At 42.5% G+C, this 22,953-nt stretch overlaps 3 protein-coding genes across 3 annotated transcripts; 1 reads left to right on the top strand and 2 right to left on the bottom strand.

Annotated features, from left to right (window-relative positions):
• Positions 1 to 2,123: 2,123 nt before the first annotated feature.
• On the bottom strand, positions 2,124 to 3,513 carry LOC111948799 (uncharacterized). Its single transcript, XM_023963537.2, has 4 exons — positions 3,424 to 3,513; positions 3,298 to 3,350; positions 2,778 to 3,212; positions 2,124 to 2,699 (listed from the first exon to the last, which is right to left on the bottom strand). Exons 1-4 carry the CDS (start codon positions 3,450 to 3,452, stop codon positions 2,221 to 2,223), a joined length of 996 nt encoding a protein of 331 aa, XP_023819305.1. The 5' UTR covers positions 3,453 to 3,513; the 3' UTR covers positions 2,124 to 2,220.
• A 10,517-nt stretch (positions 3,514 to 14,030) lies between these two features.
• Positions 14,031 to 15,510, top strand: LOC101171517 (uncharacterized). Its single transcript, XM_020709299.3, has 4 exons — positions 14,031 to 14,168; positions 14,242 to 14,294; positions 14,376 to 14,810; positions 14,889 to 15,510. The coding sequence occupies exons 1-4, from the start codon at positions 14,140 to 14,142 to the stop codon at positions 15,374 to 15,376; spliced, it is 1,005 nt and encodes a 334-aa protein (XP_020564958.2). The 5' UTR covers positions 14,031 to 14,139; the 3' UTR covers positions 15,377 to 15,510.
• Positions 15,511 to 20,641: 5,131 nt separating this feature from the next.
• Positions 20,642 to 22,097, bottom strand: LOC144981275 (uncharacterized). Its single transcript, XM_004076936.5, has 4 exons — positions 21,954 to 22,097; positions 21,817 to 21,869; positions 21,298 to 21,732; positions 20,642 to 21,219 (listed from the first exon to the last, which is right to left on the bottom strand). The coding sequence occupies exons 1-4, from the start codon at positions 21,980 to 21,982 to the stop codon at positions 20,735 to 20,737; spliced, it is 1,002 nt and encodes a 333-aa protein (XP_004076984.1). The 5' UTR covers positions 21,983 to 22,097; the 3' UTR covers positions 20,642 to 20,734.
• Positions 22,098 to 22,953: the final 856 nt, after the last annotated feature.

Genomic DNA, 22,953 nt, shown 5'->3' with positions numbered 1-22,953 from the left:
GGACCGCTCTCTAGCTGCACGCGAGTTTCACCTGTGCTCTCTGGTACAGACATCTTCTCAGAATATTATATATTACCCAGTAATAAACAGACTGCAGACACTTTGTCACCTTTCCGGTAGCCATGAAGCCTGACACCCATGAAGAACGTGGGGCAGGAGGCTCCCCCTTTGTTCATACAGACATGTAACGTTGCGCTGCAGCTTGTAACGGAAATGAATACAAATGGAAATTAATAATTAGAACGCAGTAAATTTGTTGTATTTCCTCAGGAGACGGAAACTTCTGTTGTAGAATGAGGATGTGTGCTTCTGAAAGTGCGCACCCGTGTGTGTAAAGGGAGCCGCGTGCCACGTGCAGCGCAGAGGCAGTGAGAGCGCGTGCCGAGACAGACAGTGACAGGCGTGGTGGGAGAGAAGGAGAGAACAGTCTGAAGGAAAGAAGGAAAGTCTGAACACAGGACTAGCAGAAAAAGTAAATTATCAGCAAAGATGAACTTGTTTAATGTGTTTCTTATAGTTCCAATCACGCACCATATGCTGAACTTTCAAAAAAAAAAAAAAGTGCAGTGATGAGGTCATCATCACAGACCTACTTGCGGGCCACAAAATGACATGGCGGGCCACATTTGGCCCGCGGGTCTTGAGTTTGACACATGTGGTCTAGCAGATCAGTGGATTTTTGAAGGGTTTGGGTTTCTCAAAACCTAAGCAATCCTACAGCAGTTGAACTTTCACTTACTGGTATTTTAGATGTCAAGTGGAGAACATTCACATCAAGGCAGCAGACGCCATGTTAGACCCTCAATTCTAAACAATTGACCAACACAGGTTGTAGTTTAACCATTTTTCTTTTATAAACTGGTAAGCCATGTCTGCCAGCAATCCTTTGTGCAGGATAGTTCCAAACTATAATAGCAGATTTAAGGCCAACATTACAAGCACATTTAGACTTTTGCACAGGAATCCTCCATTTTTTAATGGGCATTTCTTTTTTTAACTTGTCCAACAGCTGAGCAAGCAGATCAGAATTGAGTGCCTCTTGTATTGGACGGATTTCATTGTTACAATTTGGGTTTATCGATCTTCGGTGTACATTTGTATAAACCCCTTTTCGTATTTGATGCCAAGCTTTATTTATAAAAATTATCTGTATGCATTCCTTGTAGGACCGGACAGATAAAAGAGAAAGAAACAGTGGGATGTCAGAGATGGGGGATAAAGGGTTGGGAGGGGGGGGGGGGGGGGTAGTCGATATTACAAAGTTAAAAAAGTGTCCTGATTGCAGTACATAAGTCTGCACACAACTATTTACAAGTTGGAGGTATAATCATACATGATTAAAGATTTCTCCCAAAATTTCTGCACAGACAGGTGCACACAATTTTCACATTACCGATATTCATGAAGAGGGGTGTGGAAAAAAAGACGATACCAAAGGTGCAAAGGTGAGTAAGCAGGTGGGTGGAATGAATGTGTGCCTCTTAAATACTTTGATCACACTGAATGCTCCAGCAAAGGCAGGAGGCCCAGCACCCCACACCCCACAGCTAGGGGCAGACAGCGCAGCAACCCGGCCGATCCAGGCATCCAAGAACTTCACCGTCAGATAAAGATCCATGAGCAACCACCCTCCTGTGCACCTGACCCCCACCACAGACTGAGAGGTCAGGACCCAGCAGCCCCCCGGCCGAGGAGTAGGAGGAACCGAGCATGTGCAGAGCCGGAGCCCCGGCCCTATAGCCAGTGCTCCGACCAAATGAGACCTACGCCGGTGCCCACAGAAGGCATGCCACCGCCTGAGAGTCCGAAGCCCCCTCCCGCCCCCAACCCCAGAGGCAAGCCGGCACAGCCCCACTGAGGTTGAGGGCGTGGCAGAAAGTGACCGCCCGAGCGGTGAGACCGACAAGTGACCAGCAGAGGCCCCAGACGGGGCATTTCTGGGTCATTACAAAACCAGAGTTTATTTCTCTTTGCCAACAGCATGACTACTTAAGGCAACTTCCCCTCATCTCCCACCTTGTAGTGCCACTTACTGTCAGAAGCAAAACACGTCACTACATTATATCAGGAAGTGATTCAATGTTTGAGGCTGGTTTTAGAAATCCTCTACAGAAACAGGTAAATCCAAGTTTCCAGATCTGTTTTTATTAGGTCAAACTTAAGCATCCAAGTTCTAAATGAGGCTGAATGTGCTCATGATATCCTCCACGTTGATGAGCCTCAAGATCTCTGGGGTTGACCATGGAAGACCTTCTGCTGAAGCTGCTGCTGTTGAGGACCTTGGTCTTCAGAAACATGCTCCTTCAAGTAGTGGATGGATTGGTAGTAGTCTTTGCCCTTCTCATGGTTCTGGCTGAAGGTAGTGTAGGTGCCAGGAGGGTACAGACCATACAGGAGCCTGTAGTCAAAGCCAGGATAAGGAGAACCCCAGAAGCCACCAAGTCCTTGGCCTGGAACAAGCACGCTGGTGAAAGCAGCTCCAGGCTGCGCCGCCTCAGCCGGGTAACCAAACTCTTCCGTCTGCTGCTGGTAGTTGCCAAGTTCAGCTTCCTTCACAATATTGGAAGTCTCTCCAGACTGGAGGACAGGGCCAGCTGGAGGGGCAGGGACTGGTGGCAGGAAGTCACTGGAGCCCACAGCCTGGGCATCAGCTGCTGCTTGCTCAGAGAAAGATGGAGGAGCAACAGCCCACTGGGTTTCTGGACAAACAAGACACTTGTCAGAAAGGGGAGGATTCATGGAGAACAACATTCACAGCACATTTTTAGAGGAGTCACCTGGCAGAGCAGCTTGAGCAGGTCCTGGCTGTGTGGAACCAGCTCCTTCATGCAGCACAAACACAGGGGAAGCAGAGCCAACCATTGCTGGGCCCGTCTGAACAAACTGGGAGAAACCAGGAGCCTGCACAGGGACCTGAACTGCCTCAGAGACTCCTGCTGCAGGAACACCGGAAAACACAGGAACAGTAGATCCTGTCTGAACAGCCACAGGGTATCCTGCCACAGCAGAGCTCAAGCTGCTGCCTGATGGAACCATGGGAACAAACTGAGGGACACCAGGATTCTGCACAAACACTGGAACTGGCTGAGAGACGCCGCTTGAATGAGAGCTGTAATGCACAGGAGCAGAGCGGCTCATCTGAGCTCCTCTGTGGGAAGCAAAGTTAGTTGCTGCTTTTTGGTCACCACTGCCATGATCTGTGGATTTGGAGCCTGAAAGCAGAAAGAGCACAAGTTCTGAAGAAGATCAACACAACATCTATGTTGATGTGTCAGCAAAAGGGAATGAAATGATCACCTTTGGCAGGAAAACCACATGATGGAACAACCAGCAGAACAAAAAGGGAAAACCTGAAAGAATCAAGAGTCATGTGTAAAATACAATTGTTTTGAGTATACATTTCTGAAGCAAGGCCTGTCCTACCCCAGAGGGAACCTTGCTGTCTCCATCATGAAGGCCACAGTGCAGAAAGGCTCATAGGTGAAGGTTTATCAGTGTTAGCAGAGACCAGTCCTGACCAATCAGAGCTTAACGGGTTAACAATAAACAGCTGCTGGACAAACTCTCAGGAAGAGACTATCAGACCTCTGCACTGTTGCACATTTGACATGTAGGATTTTACTTTTTTAAGTGTTCTGTTTTTTTTAACCAATATTTTGAGGTAAAGAACAGGTTTTAGATAAGAACTTACCAGTAAACTATTTTTTACTTTTTACTGATTTATTCTTTAAATAATTGTTGTGTATTTAGTTGATTCTTGCCTTAAAGCTGTTCCTTTATGATTTTCATTGATGATTTAATGAGAAAATCATGGTTTGGCCTTAATACTTTTATTCCAACTTCCTTCTTTTTTGAAGATTAATATAAATGACCAAAAACCTCTCAATTTAACAAATGGTGTGAATTTTTGAAAAGCATTTTATGAGGAAGGTGTTTATCCATTTGACCCCCCTGCTTACCTCCGTCTCAAGCTTATGAACCAAGTCCTGGTAGCACTTTATCGGGCTGTTGTTTGAGCGATGTCAAAAGTCACATGGCCACACAGACAGAAACAATCAATTCTTCAGCCGTTGTGCTTGCAACACTTATGACAAACAACATGAGCTGTGGTTTATGCCTCAGTCAAAACTGCCCTAACAGCCGTTTGAAATATGGGCAAATGTGCGTGCAAGTGTCCCTCACAAAAGTCTTAGATCGTAAATTGCTCAGCCTGTAGTACGATGGAGTTTTAGGGCCACCAAAAACTTTTTTAGTTGTAACTTTAAAAAACACCAACAAAAATTGTTACATTTTATTTGTTAAACTGGCCCCAAAACTCCATCGAGAATTTTACAAGACAAAAACATGTACATTTTATGACTTTAACCCTGTGCTATCTTAGATGACCCCACCCTTACTTTGACGTGTTCTCCCTACCATGACAAAGGTGGATAAAGGTGGAAAGATTTCATGTAGTCCATTGACACCAGTGAAGATCACAAATCATTGGAGAAAAAAGGTTCAGAGCACTGTCTAGTGGGTTTAGATGACCCAACCCCCAATGTTAAAGTGCCTAGGATAGCACAAGGGTTAAATATCGTAAATGTATGAGTTTAAAGTCGAAGTACACATAAAGTCCAGCAAGTTAACGCTATCAAAATAGTGACATGCGGACAGACTAGGCAAGTGAGACTCGGCCTCACCTGTCATTTCAATGAATAGGAAAAAATACATCAAGTAAATGTTATTTTCCACTGATCCGTGTAAAATATAAATTTTCAGTTGACTCGACACGTTTTCCACAGTTTCTGACGTTAAAATCGCAGAATTTGTGTGTTGAACGATCACATACGAAGCGGAAAATCTGGGTGAGGTTCTGGAGTGCTTTGCCTCATGTCTGACTGCAAGAATCAATGTTAACAGAGATGTGCGGTCAGAATGCTGCTGTAAGCGGGGGCAGACTTGAGATGACAGCTGCTTTGTAGTAGAAACAGAACAAACTAAGGACATCTTTCTCCAGCACAGCATAGACTCATTAGACTAAAGGAAAATAAGGAAGACTTTTCCAACAAATCATAGAGCTTTTTGTGGAGAAGGATCGGTGCATGGACTTAAAAAGAAGGCCAAACATGGTTTTTAATCTTTGTTTTTTAAAAATAACATGGGTAAGGGGAAAAAATGTAAGTATTTGAAAACTAAATTTTAGACCTAAAAGAATCATTTTCACAGACAGCATTTGATAACATTGAAGCCCCAGAATTTGAAGTTGGAAAAATACCAGAAATAGTTACAAAAGGTCAAAATTAAATGTGTGCTGAACACATCTATATACTTTTTTTGTTTACAGTAAATAGGAATAATTTATACACAAGAAGTCTATCCATGTCTATAAAAGAAAAATTCTCTGTAAGACAAATATCTTCTTGTATCTTATATGCTGTTACCTGCTGTTGGATGAAGGGTGAAATATTCAGTTCTTGCAATGTAAATCGGACTCCAGAGGAGTCAGTGCCTCACCAGCCATCAACCTCACCGCACATCACTGCATTAAAGTGAAGATACAGTCCAGCAAGTGAATGCCGTGTGCAACAGCAGACGACTTCTCAGGTAAGCTGAATGTTTATTGCTAACGTTACATGTGTTTTTTAGCTCCTTTCTTGGGGGGCTGCAGGATTTAGATTTGAAAAGCAACATTTAATCCATTAATCATTTATTAAACGCCTGGTAACTTTTGTTAAACACTCACTGGACAGCTTTGGCAAAAGGAAGGTGCTTCCATCACTCCCCACATCCCACCCTACTTCACCAGTGCTCTGCAAGCCGAAACTGGGGGTTATTCCAGAAAGCAGGTTATGCTAGCTCCCACGGTAAGTTTGAGGCTGAAGAAGTGTACAACCACCGCTTTCGGTTCCAAAAACAGAGGTAAGTTTCAGAGTATGCTTAGTTCCCATGGCAACTCATGCTCTGAACCTAACCTGGTCTGGAGCAGGTTTAGTTGAAGATTAGTTTGTTTTCAGAGGGGTGAAGGAGCATGGCATGTCCATTTGAAGAGCACATAGTGGACGAAGAAGCGAGGATAATACAGAGTTTTTTCCGCCGTGAGAGGGTGTTAAGACCACGTATCGATGTGTTTGGGTTTCCAAATGATCTTTAGTGGAGTGTTACCGTTTTTCTAGAGACTCCTTAATTTGTTTAACAAATCTTTTGAAGCCGTTCATATCGAACTTATCGACATATCGACACATCGGGGAACAGCGCTGAGCACCGAGAACATTTTATGCATTGCCTTTCGTTTTTTTGCGACTGGGAGTTTTCTATACAGCGTGGGTGATGCAGAACATGTGGGAAAGGCAACTGTGTGTGGGGCAGTTCGGACAGCATGTCTGGCACTCAAACGCCTCCTGGGATATTTTGTGCAGTTCCCTGGGAATAAACCACTGAGGGTCATTAAAGAGGAATTCCACAGAATAGCAGGTTTGTCAGTTAATTTTATTTGACACAGTTACACTCTGCTTTATCAATAGATCCATACTGTTTTCAGTCACAATCATTCCATTGTTTCTAATTAAATATCCTCCTATTTCAGGGTTCCCAAATGTGATAGGGCGCATGGATGGAACTCACATTCCTATTAAATCTCCTTCAGTCAATGAAGGAGAGTATGTTAAAAGGAAGTCCATGCATAGCATCAATGTGCAGGTAACAATATATGGCGGTTGTATCATAATTCCTATCATCCTTTATTCATACTGATTACTGTTCCCCACCATCTGGTTAATATGTGATGCCACCCACCTCGTCACAAACATAGAACCAAATGGCCCGGTTCTGTTCATGATGCCAGGATATGTAGAGAGTCATCATTGGGTCCCAAATTCCACCAGGGTATAAATTGCTTAACGTTCCTTCTACAATGTCATGCATTTAATGTGATGTAAATTATACGATATAACTGCCATTATAGGACATTTCAATGGCTACTTACTAGGGGACAGGGGGTATCCTTGCCTACCATTCCTGATGACCCCCTACCCTGAAACTCAGCCTGGACCAGAGGCACAATTTAACCTGGCACACAGCAGAACAAGGGCCAGGGTGGAGATGACCACAGGAATACTGAAAGCTCGATTTCAGTGCTTACGTGGTCTCAGGGTCACACCAGAGAGGCCATGTGACATTATAGCTGCATGTGCAGTACTGCACAACATTGCCACCATGAGAGGTGAGAGGGCCCCCCCACCTCTTGAAGAAGACGGCCCAGAGGATGCCCCATTTCACACTGCAGACCAAAGAGATGGCAGGGTGGTACGGGACATAATCAGCCTACATTACATCCAATAAACGAAAAAGAAAAAAACATGACTCAAAGGCTGATAGTTTTATTTCTTTATTTGCTGTAATGAAATAAAGTGACTTTATTGCTTAATCGTCCATTCAACAAATAACATATTAAATGTTCACATATGTGTCTCACCTTCAGCTGATGCTCCAGCAATTCTATTTCAAGGTCACATTTCCTTTTTTTACGCTGTAGATAGACCTTGTACAGCTCTTTGGCAGGAGACTACAAAGACAAAGTAATTCCACATGATTGGTATTTGAAGTTTGCAAGACAAACCAAATATTAACATGAGATATTGTATCTGCAGAAATGTTCTTACACTGCCAAGTTTCATGGTGGAGCTGCATTGACCCTTAACTGCATTAACATCCCCAGCAATACTCTGTGAGATTGCAATGACAATATGTATCTCGTTGAAAACATGAATTAAAAGAGTGGCGGGACATCACATACCTCGATGGGTCTAGGTCTGTCAATATCTGTCACTGCAGATGCCGTCTCTTCATTTTCATCCTCATCCTGCAGTGTAATTGTGTAAAGATGCCTGATCTACCAAACAGACAACTAAGGACCTAAGGACATTAATCAATTACAATTACGACAGACTGTGGTGATGCAGGAGGTTCCATCAATATGTATTGACCATCAGCATCTGCAGTACAATAAAACCAGTCAGATACTCTATGTACCGTATATTCTCAAGCAAACACCTAATAAAGGAGAACCAGTATACATTATACATCATATGCGGTAATATTGAATAAAATATACAATGGAAATGCATAACACATAAAAGTAATGACTGAAATATGCGTTCTAAATGTGTTTGTTAAATGATGAGTGTATATTTGATGTATTCAACACTGATGCACAGTAAAATCATCAATTCGTCATGACTTATAATGTGAAATACCTACATTTGACTAAGTCACTTATGTTTGTGGCCACGTCCTATGAGGTGCCCCCTGGAATCCCATCCACGACTGGTCGCCTTTTATTGAGGGACAGTGCCAGCTCCTCAGCTGGGGTGAGGGAAGGTAGAGGTGGACCCCCGCCTGTTGGACGGGCCTCAGCCTTCTTTCTATTGGCTACATAACCACATTACATGGAACATTGTGTTTCATGACAATTCCTCTGTGTTGGTATCTTGATATTAATATTTTACCTTGTTGGAGAATGTTCTTGTGCTTCATCTTGACTTGGGTCAAGGTCCTCTTCGTTTTGGATGTATTACAGCTGATAACAGAGGAACCACAAATCATTCATTAGTCTTAGATATATATGTAAACTGCTTCTCATCTCCCCATAAGCAGTTTGCATCGCTATGACTATGGAAATAAGATACTCAGGCGTTCACTCTCAGTTATTTTTTGCCAAGCAGCCATTCGGTCTCTCGCTGATGCTGCGGTATTACTTTTCCTGGTGATGATAGGCTTAAATGCCTCATAAGCCAACATCAAAATCTCCAACTCCATCTCGCTGAAGTGTAACGCTCTCTTTTTTTCTCCACTCGTTTCCATGGTGACTCGTGAAATCTGCGATCCATAGAGAATGTGTTATGTACCTGCCGTGTCGGCGCATTAACCCAGGGTTACCAAGTCGAGCGTAATTACGCTAACTCATGTCTGTTGTTTTGGAACCGACATACCCAGAGTAAGCAAATTCAGGCGGATTTCAGCCAGAGTTCAGGGTTAAAGTCAGGGTAGTTTAAACATGCTTTCTGGAATACGCCCCTGGTTCGTACTAGGTAACGCATGCCTCTCATGTCAAAGGATATGTTGCTGCAATATATTTATTTTATTACTGTGACAAATAAATTAAAAAAAATAAAGTGGCTCAACAGAGGCTGAGCTATTTCCTAGTAAGTGAATGACTGACAGTTCTGAAGAGAGTTGGACGGAACTGTCTCGAGAGCAAGCAGATGGCTAGATCCAAGTGCAGCAGGTTTATTAGCTCAGCTAAAAGTCAACAAAGCTAAATCAGGGACAGGAAAGGGGTCAATTATAGGCATGAGATCTTCCAAAGAGAAGGAGATAGTCAAGATCCTGGTGAGAGTTTGGGCAGGGGGCAGGCAAACAGAGTCAGAGAAACAGGGTCAGAGGACAGAAGATCAGATCTGAATATAACGCTCGGTAATGAAGGCAGAGTGGCAGAAAACAATACCTTGCACTGAGCTTCACTCAGTGCAGAGCATAAGTAAGCTGTGGTTGATGAATGAAATAAGGGTCAGGTGTGCGGCTTCCAGGAAGTGTGTGCTGGGGTTGCTGGGACTTGTATTATGGCTAAATTCTGGGGACGGCTCCCGCCGGTGACCAAAGAGGAAGACAAAGTCATGACTTCTGACAGGAACAGTATAGCGTCTGTGTCCTCTTAGCGTGATGCAGAATTTCAGAGCCACTTAACAGTTATGCATAATCAGCACATTTATTCATAACAGAAACATTCCAGAGAATGTTTCTCGGAAACTGCGCAGCTCAGCCGCAGCGCCAGTCTCATCGCTGTCATCAGATTAGTGTAAAACACAGTACCGTTTATGAACAGACACTGAAACATACATTCTAACTTTGCCGTAACACATTGAGTAAGAGTGCAGGTTCAAATTCCAATTTTGACAAGATTGTGTCTGTGGGCAAGACACTTGATTTGATTTGATTTGATTTGAAATAGTTTATTTCAAGCAATCAAATAAGAATAATACACAAAAACAATACAACAATCAGTTATACATTCATACAATGACGTATCAAACTTAGGATAATTAGACATAAAATTAAATATTGCTTGAAAGGGAGTGGAAGGAAGCAAATTTATATAATACCACCCTGTTCTATCGTGACAAGTTTATTTCATGATTTATCGTTATCCAGTTCCTAGCTTTTATCAGACAGAATTAACAATCCTTAGGTATCAATAAAGCATATGACAAAGATGAATTACTTAAATTATTATGTAAAAAATAACTATTTTAGAAATCAACATGGCAAATGCAGATCATTTATCCAAAATATATGCAGATTATGTTACTTATAAAAACAATGTATATGATTAAAAAAAAATAACACTATATCGGTAAAATAGACATAACACTATTTAAAAAATCTTCATAGCAAAAATTGATCATGAACCCATATTTCTTTCAAAGCGTCTGAAAAAGACTGCCGGTAAATTTATTGCTGTTTTAAACAAACAAGCACATACAGTATTCATATTAACAATAAAATAAATAAGTCGACAAACCCCCCCTTCACTACTCGACACATGCCTGGAAAGCCTCAACGCTGAATGTCACTACACTAGCAAATAAACCTGCTCTCAGCCTCAACACTGCAGCTTTCTCATTAAATTTTGAATTCACAAGCCTGTTGTCTGCTGTTTTGGTACCATAAAAGTTGTGACTATAAACTATGAAAAAGAGGTCATCAAGCTCTCAAAAGTTCTATTAAAATAGTCTTTTAATCTATTCTATAAGCATTCCCCGGTGGTGTTTTTATTATGATTATGCCTCTTTTAAAAAATATTAAAAACCTGTCGTTTTCTAGGACATAGTTTCTGCAGAGCGGCAGGAGTTTTATAGTTGAGGGAGGGACTATCGGCTCGAAGTAAGTCTTCCCTCATTTCCAAACAGCCCTTTGTTTATGCTCTCTCCTGCTAGCCTACAGCCACTTACAACCCATTAGCAGTTCAACAAAAATGGTGAAGAACATCAGAGCTATCCAGACGTACAGTTTTGAGCCAGAGGTCAGACGAGGAAACCAAAGACGTCCACATATCTATTTGTCTGAAAGTGGATGCATCAGAATGGAGCGGAGCTGGAAGCTTTTGGCCCGCCCTGCACATGTTTTTACATCACAATATCCTTTTATCCAAATGGCAGTTTTTTCATTTGCTTTTATTCACAACAATTTAATAAAGAAATACTCTTCATACATGTCCGCCATCGTGAGAAAAATACCACAAGAACATATGAAAAACAATTTTCACCAGAGTAGGTTTTTAAACTTACATGTTTTTGGGGTGTTCTCTGTAGTTTTTTATAATGGTGTTTTTATGTTTGCCAAAAAAGAGCTATTTAATCATCAAAATGCTCTTGTCAAGGCTTAAAGAAAAAAGGCAAAGGCTTTCAAAATAGATGATGCAGCATTTGTTTGTATATCCCTGCCAGGAAAAGGTTTTAATCCGTCAACTTTATGGTCTATTTCAGTGTTTTTCAACCTTTATTGAGCCACGGCACACTTTAACCTTGACAAAAATCCCGCGGCACACCAAAAGAAAGCATCCAAAAAAAAAAAAAAAGAAGAAATTCATGGTCTGTATTGATCGACAGCGCCCCCCCCCCCCCCCCCTCCGAAATCTCACGTGGATTTTTGTGATAATTGTAGTGGAAAAAGCAGGACGTTGCGGCTGTTTTTTCTAAGAGCTGAAATAAAAGTTAAATTAGAAAATGTAGAAACTGTTTGTTGTTGTGGTTTAAAGACGTTTCACAAGGTCGACTCATTATGCGCTGTCCCTTTAAGCCAATGCATCATGGGAGATGTAGTGTGAAAACGTCCGAAAAGGGGCAGAAAGACTAGCGTCTCTGAGCTTCATAGTTTTGTTCACTTGTTCCACGGTCTGACACCGGACTCTGTGGAAAGCTACACCGCTAAAGACGAGCTTTAGCTGGTATTTTTGTTAGAACTGAGCGACTTTATCAGCAAAATTAAGAACAAGGAAGTGAACAGATTAACACAGAAGCACTTCTGATTGGTCAGACTGATGATATGTGATTAAGCCTTCAAGAAAGATTGGCGGAGACAGTTAAAGGGGCGGGACTTTTCCGCAAACTGTTATAGCTGCAGGTAAATCGCTGTTCCGTCATAATTATCAAAATGTCTTTAATAGAATTAAATAAACACAAAGAAAAAGTAATTTTAAGATCTTTTATATTCCTAATTACTCAGTGTTTTATCAGGGCCTGTTTGGATGAACAAAGAGCTGATCTCCTGGAGATGGAAAATGTTGTTAGAGCAGTTAATGAGGGCAATTTCCCACGGCACACTTTACCATCTCCCACGGCACACTAGTGTGCCGCGGCACACTGGTTGAAAAACACTGGTCTATTTAATGTATCTAAAATTGTATTTAACGACCTGATTTAATTTGTTACAGTTTGACACAGTCTGGGGAAATGGGAAGCCACATTCTTTAAAAGAAAAAAAACAGTTCTGGGGTCAGAACTAGTGTATGACTTCAGTTGGTGGTTATGATGGCAGACTTAATCACAAGTCTATCTGTTGAGCTAACAGATGGACAAACATGGGAAACAGTACATCTTTATTTTCCTGCTTTTATTCAATATACACCTTTTTCCACAACATAAAACACAAATTCGTACTACATTTGATTTTAATTAATTACTTTTTACATCTCTGATTAGCATACTTCTTTTCTTATGAACCATTACTGCAAAAACACTTGTGATAATTAGATAAGGCACAGTTGTTAGCGCTCTTGCCCCACAGCAAAAAGGGCCTGGTTTAAATCCCAGCAGACGGGACGGTTTAAATGTTCTCTTCATGTACGCATGGGTTCTCCTATAGTCAAAGAAAATACTTCATAGATATTGGTGAGGTGTGAATGTGTGAGTAATTGTGTAGCCCTGTGAAAGACTGGCGACATGTCCAAAGTGTACCTTGACTTTGCCCAACAGGACAGGCTCCAGCAACCCTTTGACCCTGAAAGGGATAAAGCAGATTAGGAAGATGAATAAATGGATGGATGAACATGAAAGTCTTCTAAATAAAATAAATCCAGCTTTCGGTTCATTTAGGGATTTGTTTCAACTTTTTGTGAACATGCAGACCTAAAATTAAAGCTTCATGTGGTTTTACTGATATAATCATTTTTTTATGCTTTCAGTCTCAAAGAAGTTCCTCTGCTTCTGAATTATAGGCTTAATATATTTTTTCTCGGTATTACTTTCAACAGAAAAATTAAAGTGACTATCATATAGCCATAATCTGGTTTTGGTCGATATTTATTCACTTACACTTAATCAACCAGGAATTGAGATGTAAAAAAAATATATTTTTATGAAGAAAAAAGTCAAATAAATATACATTTAGTAAAGAAACAGAATATGAGGAAATAATCAAGGTGGTTTAATCTGATATCTCAAAATTCAATAGTTGGCATTTTCAAATAATATCACTCATCTTATTTCCATAAGTATATATATATATATATTTGTAAACAGAAAACCCAAATGATGAACCCTGGTTTCACGGACGGAAGGTACCGCAAACCAGCATGAGCTAAACCGGTTCCTTTAATGATCAGTCTTATAATGTGTGTTTATTTTTGAAATGGTTACAAATAATTAAGAAAGTAATATATTTGCCAGATAAACCTCTGTGATTAGTAAAACTGACCAAACTTGACTTCTCGAAAAGGTGTTTAAAAGTTCAACAAACTGGCACTCAAAGATAAAAAAAAAATCCACAATATATGAATACAATCGAGACTAGTGTAAAACAAAAAAGAAACAAGAAAAAAAAATCTACCTGCAGCAAAGTTAAGCTAATTTGTTGACAACTGTTTTCAGAAAGAAAATGAGCAAAAATAAAAAACAAACGATAAAAATATACTGCTTTTAACTTCTTTAAAATTATATTTATATGTGTAATCTTTGTAACAGTGCAGAGGTCTGATAGTCTCTTCCTGAGAGTTTGTCTCAAGCAGCTGTCTGTCGTTAACCCGTTAAGCTCTGATTGGTCAGGACTGGTCTCTGCTAACATTGATAAACCTTCACCTATGAGCCTTTCTGCACTGTGGCCTTCATGATGGAGACAGCAAGGTCTTTTCTGGGGTAGGACAGGCCTTGCTTCAGAAATGTATACTCAAAACAATTGTAGTTTACACATGACTCTTGATTCTTTCAGATTTTCCCTTTTTGTTCTGCTGGTTGTTCCATCATGTGGTTTTCCAGCCAAAGGTGATCATTTCCTTTTGCTGACACATCAACATAGATGTTGTGTTTGATCTTCTTCAGAACTTGTGCTTTTTCTGCTTTCAGGCTCCAAATCCACAGATCATGGCAGCGGTGACCAAAAAGCAGCAACTAACTTTGCTTCCCACAGAGGAGCTCAGATGAGCCGCTCTGCTCCTGTGCATTACAGCTCTCATTCAAGCGGCGTCTCTCAGCCAGTTCCAGTGTTTGTGCAGAATCCTGGTGTCCCTCAGTTTGTTCCCATGGTTCCATCAGGCAGCAGCTTGAGCTCTGCTGTTGCAGGATACCCTGTGGCTGTTCAGACAGGATCTACTGTTCCTGTGTTTTCCAGTGTTCCTGCAGCAGGAGTCTCTGAGGCAGTTCAGGTCCCTGTGCAGGCTCCTGGTTTCTCCCAGTTTGTTCAGACGGGCCCAGCAATGGTTGGCTCTGCTTCCCCTGTGTTTGTGCTGCATGAAGGAGCTGGTTCCACACAGCCAGGACCTGCTCAAGCTGCTCTGCCAGGTGACTCCTCTAAAAAGCTGCTTCGAATGAAGTTCTCCATGAATCCTCCCCTCTTTAACAAGTGTCTTGTTTGTCCAGAAACTCAGTGGGCTGTTGCTCCTCCATCTTTCTCTGAGCAAGCAGCAGCTGATGCCCAGGCTGTGGGCTCCAGTGACTTCCTGCCACCAGTCCCTGCCCCTCCAGCTGGCCCTGTCCTCCAGTCTGGAGAGACTTCCAATATTGTGAAGGAAGCTGAACTTGGCAACTACCAGCAGCAGACGGAAGAGTTTGGTTACCCGGCTGAGGCGGCGCAGCCTGGAGCTGCTTTCACCAGCGTGCTTGTTCCAGGCCAAGGACTTGGTGGCTTCTGGGGTTCTCCTTATCCTGGCTTTGACTACAGGCTCCTGTATGGTCTGTACCCTCCTGGCACCTACACTACCTTCAGCCAGAACCATGAGAAGGGCAAAGACTACTACCAATCCGTCCACTACTTGAAGGAGCATGTTTCTGAGGACCAAGGTCCTCAACAACAGCAGCAGCAGCAGCTTCAGCAGAAGGTCTTCCATGGTCATCCCCAGAGATCTTGAGGTTCAACTTGCTACTATGTTGCAGCATATTCAGCTTTCTTGCAGGTCAAGGTTCAAGTGCTTTATCTCAACCCTGAGATCTTCAAGTGTTTTACCTGCCTATGTGTAATAATAAACTGGTTAATCCACTGAAATGTTTTTTTTTTCCCCATTACTACGAAATTAAGTGCTCCTTTGTTGGTAAAATGTTAATGCCAAACTTATAAATTTGGCAGACAATCAAAAGTTAAAGGAGGTCCCCATTTATGCCTAGCACTATGTATTTCTGTAGACTTTTTACTGTTAAACGGGGTTCTGCTGTATGAACACCTGTGGGCACGGATAAATTGAACATGAAGATATTCATTTTATCTCAACCCCTTGGGGTTGAAGCCAAAAATACCCAGGTGTGCAAAAAGTAGGACTGCAGTATGCGTTGGCTCGGCTACAGGGGACGCCAAACCAAAGGTGGGAAAATTTCACAGCATTTTTTTTTTTGTAAATATTTGCATATGATCAGCAACGGAAGACCAACTGTGCGCTGCTCCTCCCAGTCTTGTACAGAACGCGGTCCAGCATAAGTAAAGAACTTGCTGGAGCACGCTGTCACGGAGACATTTGGCAGCGCGCTAAAGATGTCTCTGTAGCACAGTCTCAAACTTTCAGTTGAACTTGCCCTAAATGTCAAGTGGAGAACATTCATGTCATGGCAGCACCTTAGACCCTCAATTCTAAATATTTTTTAGGCAGAATGCACTGCCTGAAAATTAAAGCACAGGTACTTTCGTTTCGAAAGTCCAATATTCCTTGGTTCTACATATTAGGTGATGGAATAGCTGCACTAGCCACAACACCTGACCAGGAAATCTTAAAGCCTTTTGATAGCCAAATGGCACATTGCCACAGAGGTCCAGTGTTCTACCACTTCAGGAGAGGACCCCCCCCTCCCTATTATAGGGGTAACAAGTAGCCGTGTTTACATGGCCAAAAGTAATCGGAATGAACGCCTGATCGGAAAAAAAGTGTCATGTAAACACGCCGTTCGGAATACTCTGCCCCGATCAGACTCGTTCGGATCAGAATTTCTTTCCGATCGAGATAGGTGGGTTATACCAATCGTTTATCCGATCGTGGACCATGTAAACGGTCATTCCGATCGTGTGTCACTACTGCTCTGGTTTACGTCACGCATAGATGGTGTTTCGCTGTGAGAAAGCTTTGGAGCGCATACGGGACCGACCAGCTGCTCTGCGGACGCCCCGTGAGAAGCGCCACTCCGCTCTCGCCCCTCTTTCACCACTCACGAGGTAGATGCGGGGAAGGGGCGCTTCGTGCCCCCCCGACGCTCACTCGGTCCACTGGCACCCGAGTGAGCAGAACAGCTGGATTAATAACTTTGTGTCTGAAGGGGGGGAGGATGCTTTTTTACGTGTGCGTTTTGTTATGTGTGGGAGAATTCAGACTGCGAACCGTCCCGCTGCTCTGTACGGTGGCCCAGAAGGGTCACAACACAACACATTAACTTTATACACAACACATTAACTTTACACACAACACATTAACTTTACACACAGCACATTAACTCACAACACAACACATTAACTCACAACACAACACAATAACTCACAACACATTAACTTACCTCACAACACTTTAACTCACAACAGAAGTAAAGCTGCAATGGAAGTGCTTTTATTTTTTTTTATTTGAGCAAAAAAAAAATGCATATTTTCAGCTGTTTTAAGGTCGGTTCAGCGGGTTTTTTCCCACTCATGAATATATAATAGCGGCCTACGTTAGGCCGTGTGGCTTTTGGAGTTCTACTGAAGCTCCGTGAACGGCAGAGCTTAATGGACCGGGCTCTGGACCTGTTGTTGGGGGAGTGCAACGCCCCGCCTCTTAGAAATTGTGTTCATTAAAGCCTGACAGTGCGATCTCTCCACATTTGTCGTGTCAAGTGTTGGGGACCGCTTGCGTGCGTGTGTGAGAGGAAGAGGGAGGGGAAGAAAGGAGAGGAGGTTGTGCGGGGACTGGGAGGGTGTCTGGGTGGGTGGGGGCTGAAGAACAGAGAGTAGCGGAGCACGTGCAGCGACAGAGAGGGGTGTGAGTGCAGCGCGAGGAGTGTGCGTTAACATTGTGTAGCTTCTCTTGTAGAAGAAACATGCTCCCTCCACAGCTCACTGTGACGTTAATTTCAGAATAAAAGCACTTCCATTGCAGCTTTACTTCCGTTGTGAGTTAATGTGTTGTGTTGTGAGTTAATGTGTTGTGTTGTGAGTTAATGTGTTGTGTTGTGAGTTAATGTGTTGTGTTGTGAGTTATTGTGTTGTGTTGTGAGTTATTGTGTTGTGTTGTGAGTTAATGTGTTGTGTTGTGAGTTAATGTGTTGTGTTGTGAGTTATTGTGTTGCGTTGTGAGTTAATGTGTTGCGTTGTGAGTTAATGTAAAGTAACCATCGACAACAGACTGAGCTGGAAGAGCAACAGCACTGCTGTGTATAAGAAGGCCAGCAGCAGACTCCATTTCCTGAGGAGGCTGAGGTCCTTCAACGTGTGCAGCAAGATGCTTGAAATATTCTACCAGTCTGTTGTGGCCAGCACTCTGTTCTTCTCGGTGGTCTGCTGGGGGGGCAGCATATCTGCTAGGGACAGCAATAGACTGAACAAACTGATCCGAAGAGCTGGCTCTGTAATTGGTTGCAAAATGGACACGTTTGAATCTGTGATGGAGAGGAGGACTTTAAATAAACTGGTATCCATCATGGATAATCCTGAGCATCCTCTCCATCCTGTTCTGGACGGTCAGCGGAGCTCCTTCTCCAACAGGCTAAGGCAGCTTCGCTGTCACACAAACCGCTTCAGGAGATCTTTCATTCCTCACTCCATTGGACTCTATAACTTGTCATCCATGTGCAATAGATAAAGTCATTTATGGTCCGTCTATTTTCTCTCTCCTGATGTGGCATGCAATACGACTGTGCTAATTCACTGATGTTTCTTTCCGATTGATTGTTTTGGTTCTCTGTCATCTATTGTGTGTAAGTTTGTATCTTGAGCCTAACGCCGACGCTGCAACAACTGAATTTCCCAAGCTGGGATCAATAAAGTATCTTTATCTTATTATCTTATCTTAATGTGTTGCGTTGTGAGTTAATGTGTTGTGAGTTAATGTGTTGTGTTGTGAGTTAATGTGTTGCGTTGTGAGTTAATGTGTTGCGTTGTGAGTTAATGTGTTGTGTTGTGAGTTAATGTGTTGTGTGTAAAGTTAATGTGTTGTGTTGTGACCCTTCTGGGCCACCGTAGCTCTGGGTTAGCGGCTGCAGCACTCAGGAGGAACCGTGTTCAAACAGAGCTCAGGCCGCTAGCTCACAGAGTGGCTTTGGGGTCTGTGTGAACTTTTCAGAGCAGAAATAAATGTCGCTCAATCCTCAGAAACTGTTCCAACAATCACGTGGATTTGTGTTTCCAGTTGTGTCCCGACAAAATAAAGGCTGATGTTATTCCCAGACATTTACGTGCAGCCAGGATGCAGATTGCTGCGTTTCTCGCACGGTCCTGGATTTTGTGTCCATCAGGCTAATGATGTTAGCCCATGTTAGCCTGTCTTAAGCCTTCTTCCAGCTTAATTCTTCCACAAAAAAGCACTGACCACACGGATTAAATGCAACGATGAGCGAACAGGCGCTTCCTTATATTCATAATAAAAGCACGTTTGGAAGAGTCTCGTATTACGGAGCTGCTCCACATGCTGTCTGTGGCAGCGGTTTGTTTACAACGGGACCTATTTCCGCATCTGGGTGATTTTACACTGCGCATGCCCAAATGATTCATTCCGACCGAAAGTGTGATCCATGGGAACGTTTCTAATCGGAAAAAGGTTTTCTGTGCCCATGTGCACGGGTCAATTTTAACCCGACCATTGATCAAGATATTCTGCCCATGTAACCGCGGCTACTGGCTGCATTTAACCATGCATCTGCCATCAAGTCTTTGTGCAGGATTGGTCCAAGATAGACCAGACTAAACCCTTGTGCTATACTAGGCACTTAACATTGGGAGTTAGGTCATCTAGACCCACTAGACCAGTGTTTTTCAACCAGTGTGCCGCGGCACACTAGTGTGCCGTGGGAGATGGTCAAGTGTGCCGTGGGAAATTGCCCTCATTAACTGATTTAACATTTCCCATCTCCAGGATTTCAGCTCTGTGTTCATCCAAACAGGCCCTGATAAAACACTGAGTTAGGAATATAAAAGATCGTAAAATACTTTCTTTGCGTTTATTTTATTTTATTAAAGACATTTTGATAAGAATGACGTTACCACGATTCAGCTGCAGCTCCGGCTGTATTTTGGAAAAGTCCCGTTCCTTTAACTGTCTCCACCAATCATTCTTGGGGGGCTTAATCACATGTCATCAGTCTGACCAATCAGAAGTGGTTAAAGTCTTCACTTCCTTGTCCCGATTTAGCTCGTAAAGTCGCTCAGTTCTAACAATACCAGCTAAAACTCGTCTTTAGCGGTGTAGCTTTCCACAGAGTCCGGTATCAGACCGTGGAACAAGTGAATACAATGAAGCTCCGAAAAGCGATCTCCGCCGGCCGTTTCATGCACTACATCTCCCATGATGCATTGGGTTGTGAGAGTGACAGCGCACAAGGAGATCTGTTAAAGGTCTTGAAACCAACGAACACACAAACTGCTTTTAAATCTTTTTAGAAAAAAAAGCTGCAGTTTCCATCTTTTTCTGCAACAATTCTCAAAAATGCATGCGAGACTGTGGAGGGAGGGGCTGTAGATCAATACAGACTGAGTTTCTCCTTTTTTTAATTTAGGATGCTGGTGTGCCGCGGGATTTTTTTTAAGTTTAAAGTGTGCCGTGGCTCAGAAAAGGTTGAACAACACTGCACTAGACAGTGCTCTGAACCTTTTCCTCAGTGATTTGTGAACCTCACGCGTTTCCAATTACATATCTTTCCACCTTTGTCATGATAGGGAGAACACGTCAGGGTGGGGTCAGCCAAGATAGCACAAGTGTCAATGCGGATGTTAAAAAAGCAAATTTAGACCTACACAGGAACTTTCCATCAACTTTTAAATGGAGGTTTTAGAATCATTGGCTCCATTACAAAAATCAAGATCTTTTAAACCTTCGTCAATGACAGCATGATCACTTGAGCACTTCCCTCATCTTCCACTGAATGTGCCACCATGTCAGAGGCAGCAACACATTTATGGTGACTGGGTTTGAGGCCTCGTTTTAAAATACTTAACAGAAACATAAGTCAAGTCAGGTTTCCAGGTCTTTTATTACGTCAAACTTTAGCTTCCAAGTTCTAAATTAGGCCTAATGTCCTCATGATGTCCACCATGTTAATTGACCTCAAGATCTCTTGGGATGACCATGGAAGACCTTCTGCTGAAGCTGCTGCTGCTGCTGTTGAGGACCTTGGTCTTCAGAAACATGCTCCTTCAAGTAGTGGATGGATTGGTAGTAGTCTTTGCCCTTCTCATGGTTCTGGCTGAAGGTGGTGTAGGTGCCAGGAGGGTACAGACCATACAGGAGCCTGTAGTCAAAGCCAGGATAAGGACCACCCCAGAAGCCACCAAGTCCTTGGCCTGGAACAAGCACGCTGGTGAAAGCAGCTCCAGGCTGCGCCGCCTCAGCCGGGTAACCAAACTCTTCCGTCTGCTGCTGGTAGTTGCCAAGTTCAGCTTCCTTCACAATATTGGAAGTCTCTCCGGACTGGAGGACAGGGCCAGCTGGAGGGGCAGGGACTGGTGGCAGGAAGTCACTGGAGCCCACAGCCTGGGCATCAGCTGCTGCTTGCTCAGAGAAAGATGGAGGAGCAACAGCCCACTGGGTTTCTGGACAAACAAGACACTTGTCAAAAAGGGGAAGATTCATGGAGAACAACATTCACAGCACATTTTTAGAGGAGTCACCTGGCAGAGCAGCTTGAGCAGGTCCTGGCTGTGTGGAACCAGCTCCTTCATGCAGCACAAACACAGGGGAAGCAGAGCCAACCATTGCTGGGCCCGACTGAACAAACTGGGAGAAACCAGGAGCCTGCACAGGGACCTGAACTGCCTCAGAGACTCCTGCTGCAGGAACACCGGAAAACACAGGAACAGTAGATCCTGTCTGAACAGCCACAGGGTATCCTGCAACAGCAGAGCTCAAGCTGCTGCCTGATGGAACCATGGGAACAAACTGAGGGACACCAGGATTCTGCACAAACACTGGAACTGGCTGAGAGACGCCGCTTGAATGAGAGCTGTAATGTACTGGAGCAGAGCGGCTCATCTGAGCTCCTCTGTGGGAAGCAAAGTTAGTTGCTGCTTTTTGGTCACCACTGCTATTATCTGTGGATTTGGAGCCTGAAATCAGAAAGAGCACAAGTTCTGAAGAAGATCAACAAAACATCCTTGTTGATGGGTCAGCAAAAGGAAATGAAAGATCACCTTTGGCAGGGAAACCACATGATGGAACAACCAGCAGAACAAAAAGGGAAAACCTGTAAATAAAGAAACCCATTAGAAGGCAATTGCATTTCACATTAAAGTTGATAAAACCCTGTAAGGAGCCATCAATTTCCTACCCCAGAAGGAAACTTGCTGTCTCCATCATTAAGGCCACAGTGCAGAAAGGTTCATAGGTGAAGGTTTATCAATGTTAGCAGAGACCAGTCCTGACCAATCAGAGCTTAACGGGTTAACAACAAACAGCTGCTGGACACAAACTGCTCTGCAGAAACTTGAGAAATGTATTATGTGTAGTAAGGGTTTTGGACGGTAGCAGGTGGTAAAGTGGACAGCGGGTCATGTCTTTTTTCTTTATTTTTACTTTAAGTTTTTAAAAAAGGGTAGAAATAAAATAAGAATTCAAACATTTTTAGTGTTCCTTTTGAGTCTTGAAGATGTGTGGACCTGTGTTGTGTAGACATTTTTACTATGGTGTGGTACACTTCATGAGAGGAACAAATAAAAAGAACAATAACAAGAAAAACAACATAAGCAGCCATTAAAGCCTTAAAAAAAGACTTAACACAAGCATGGAAAAATACAACACTTCTAAATAACAAAACCCAAAATTAAAACAACAATAAAGTTGTTTGTTCGAGATTTAAGTTTCTTTTTGATTTTGATTATTTAGCAGCTGGCAGTTATGGGGCAACCTGTCTCTTCATGGCAGATCGGCAACTTTGCTGTTTAACTTTGTTTAAATCTTGTTTTAGCTACTATATGGAGTCCTATACTGTTCATAATTAAATAAATAAATATTTAATTCAATAAATAAATATGACGTCATGCAAATACACAATCAACCAATAAATCTCTCATAAATATATAAAAAGATCATGAAATTGTGAAAAACCAGCACACTGATTTTAAATTAGCCATTGTATTATTCAATATATTTCATTTTGCTTTAAAAACCTGTTCATTATTTTAAAACAGCATTTTAAAAATATTCATTTTAATCATGAGGAATATATTATAATTTTACGTCTTTTTTCAGAACCTCGGATTTCAAAATCAATATTTTCCAAAGTAGCTTTGTTTTTATTTAACGTTGCTGTTTTTCACAATGGCGTATTT

Source organism: Oryzias latipes, chromosome 15 (assembly GCF_053564925.1).
Source record: "Oryzias latipes strain Hd-rR chromosome 15, Olatipes_Hd-rR_3.1".
Classification (NCBI taxonomy): domain Eukaryota; kingdom Metazoa; phylum Chordata; class Actinopteri; order Beloniformes; family Adrianichthyidae; genus Oryzias; species Oryzias latipes.
Note: the sequence above shows the minus strand (reverse complement) of the source record. Positions and strands in the feature narration are given on the sequence as shown.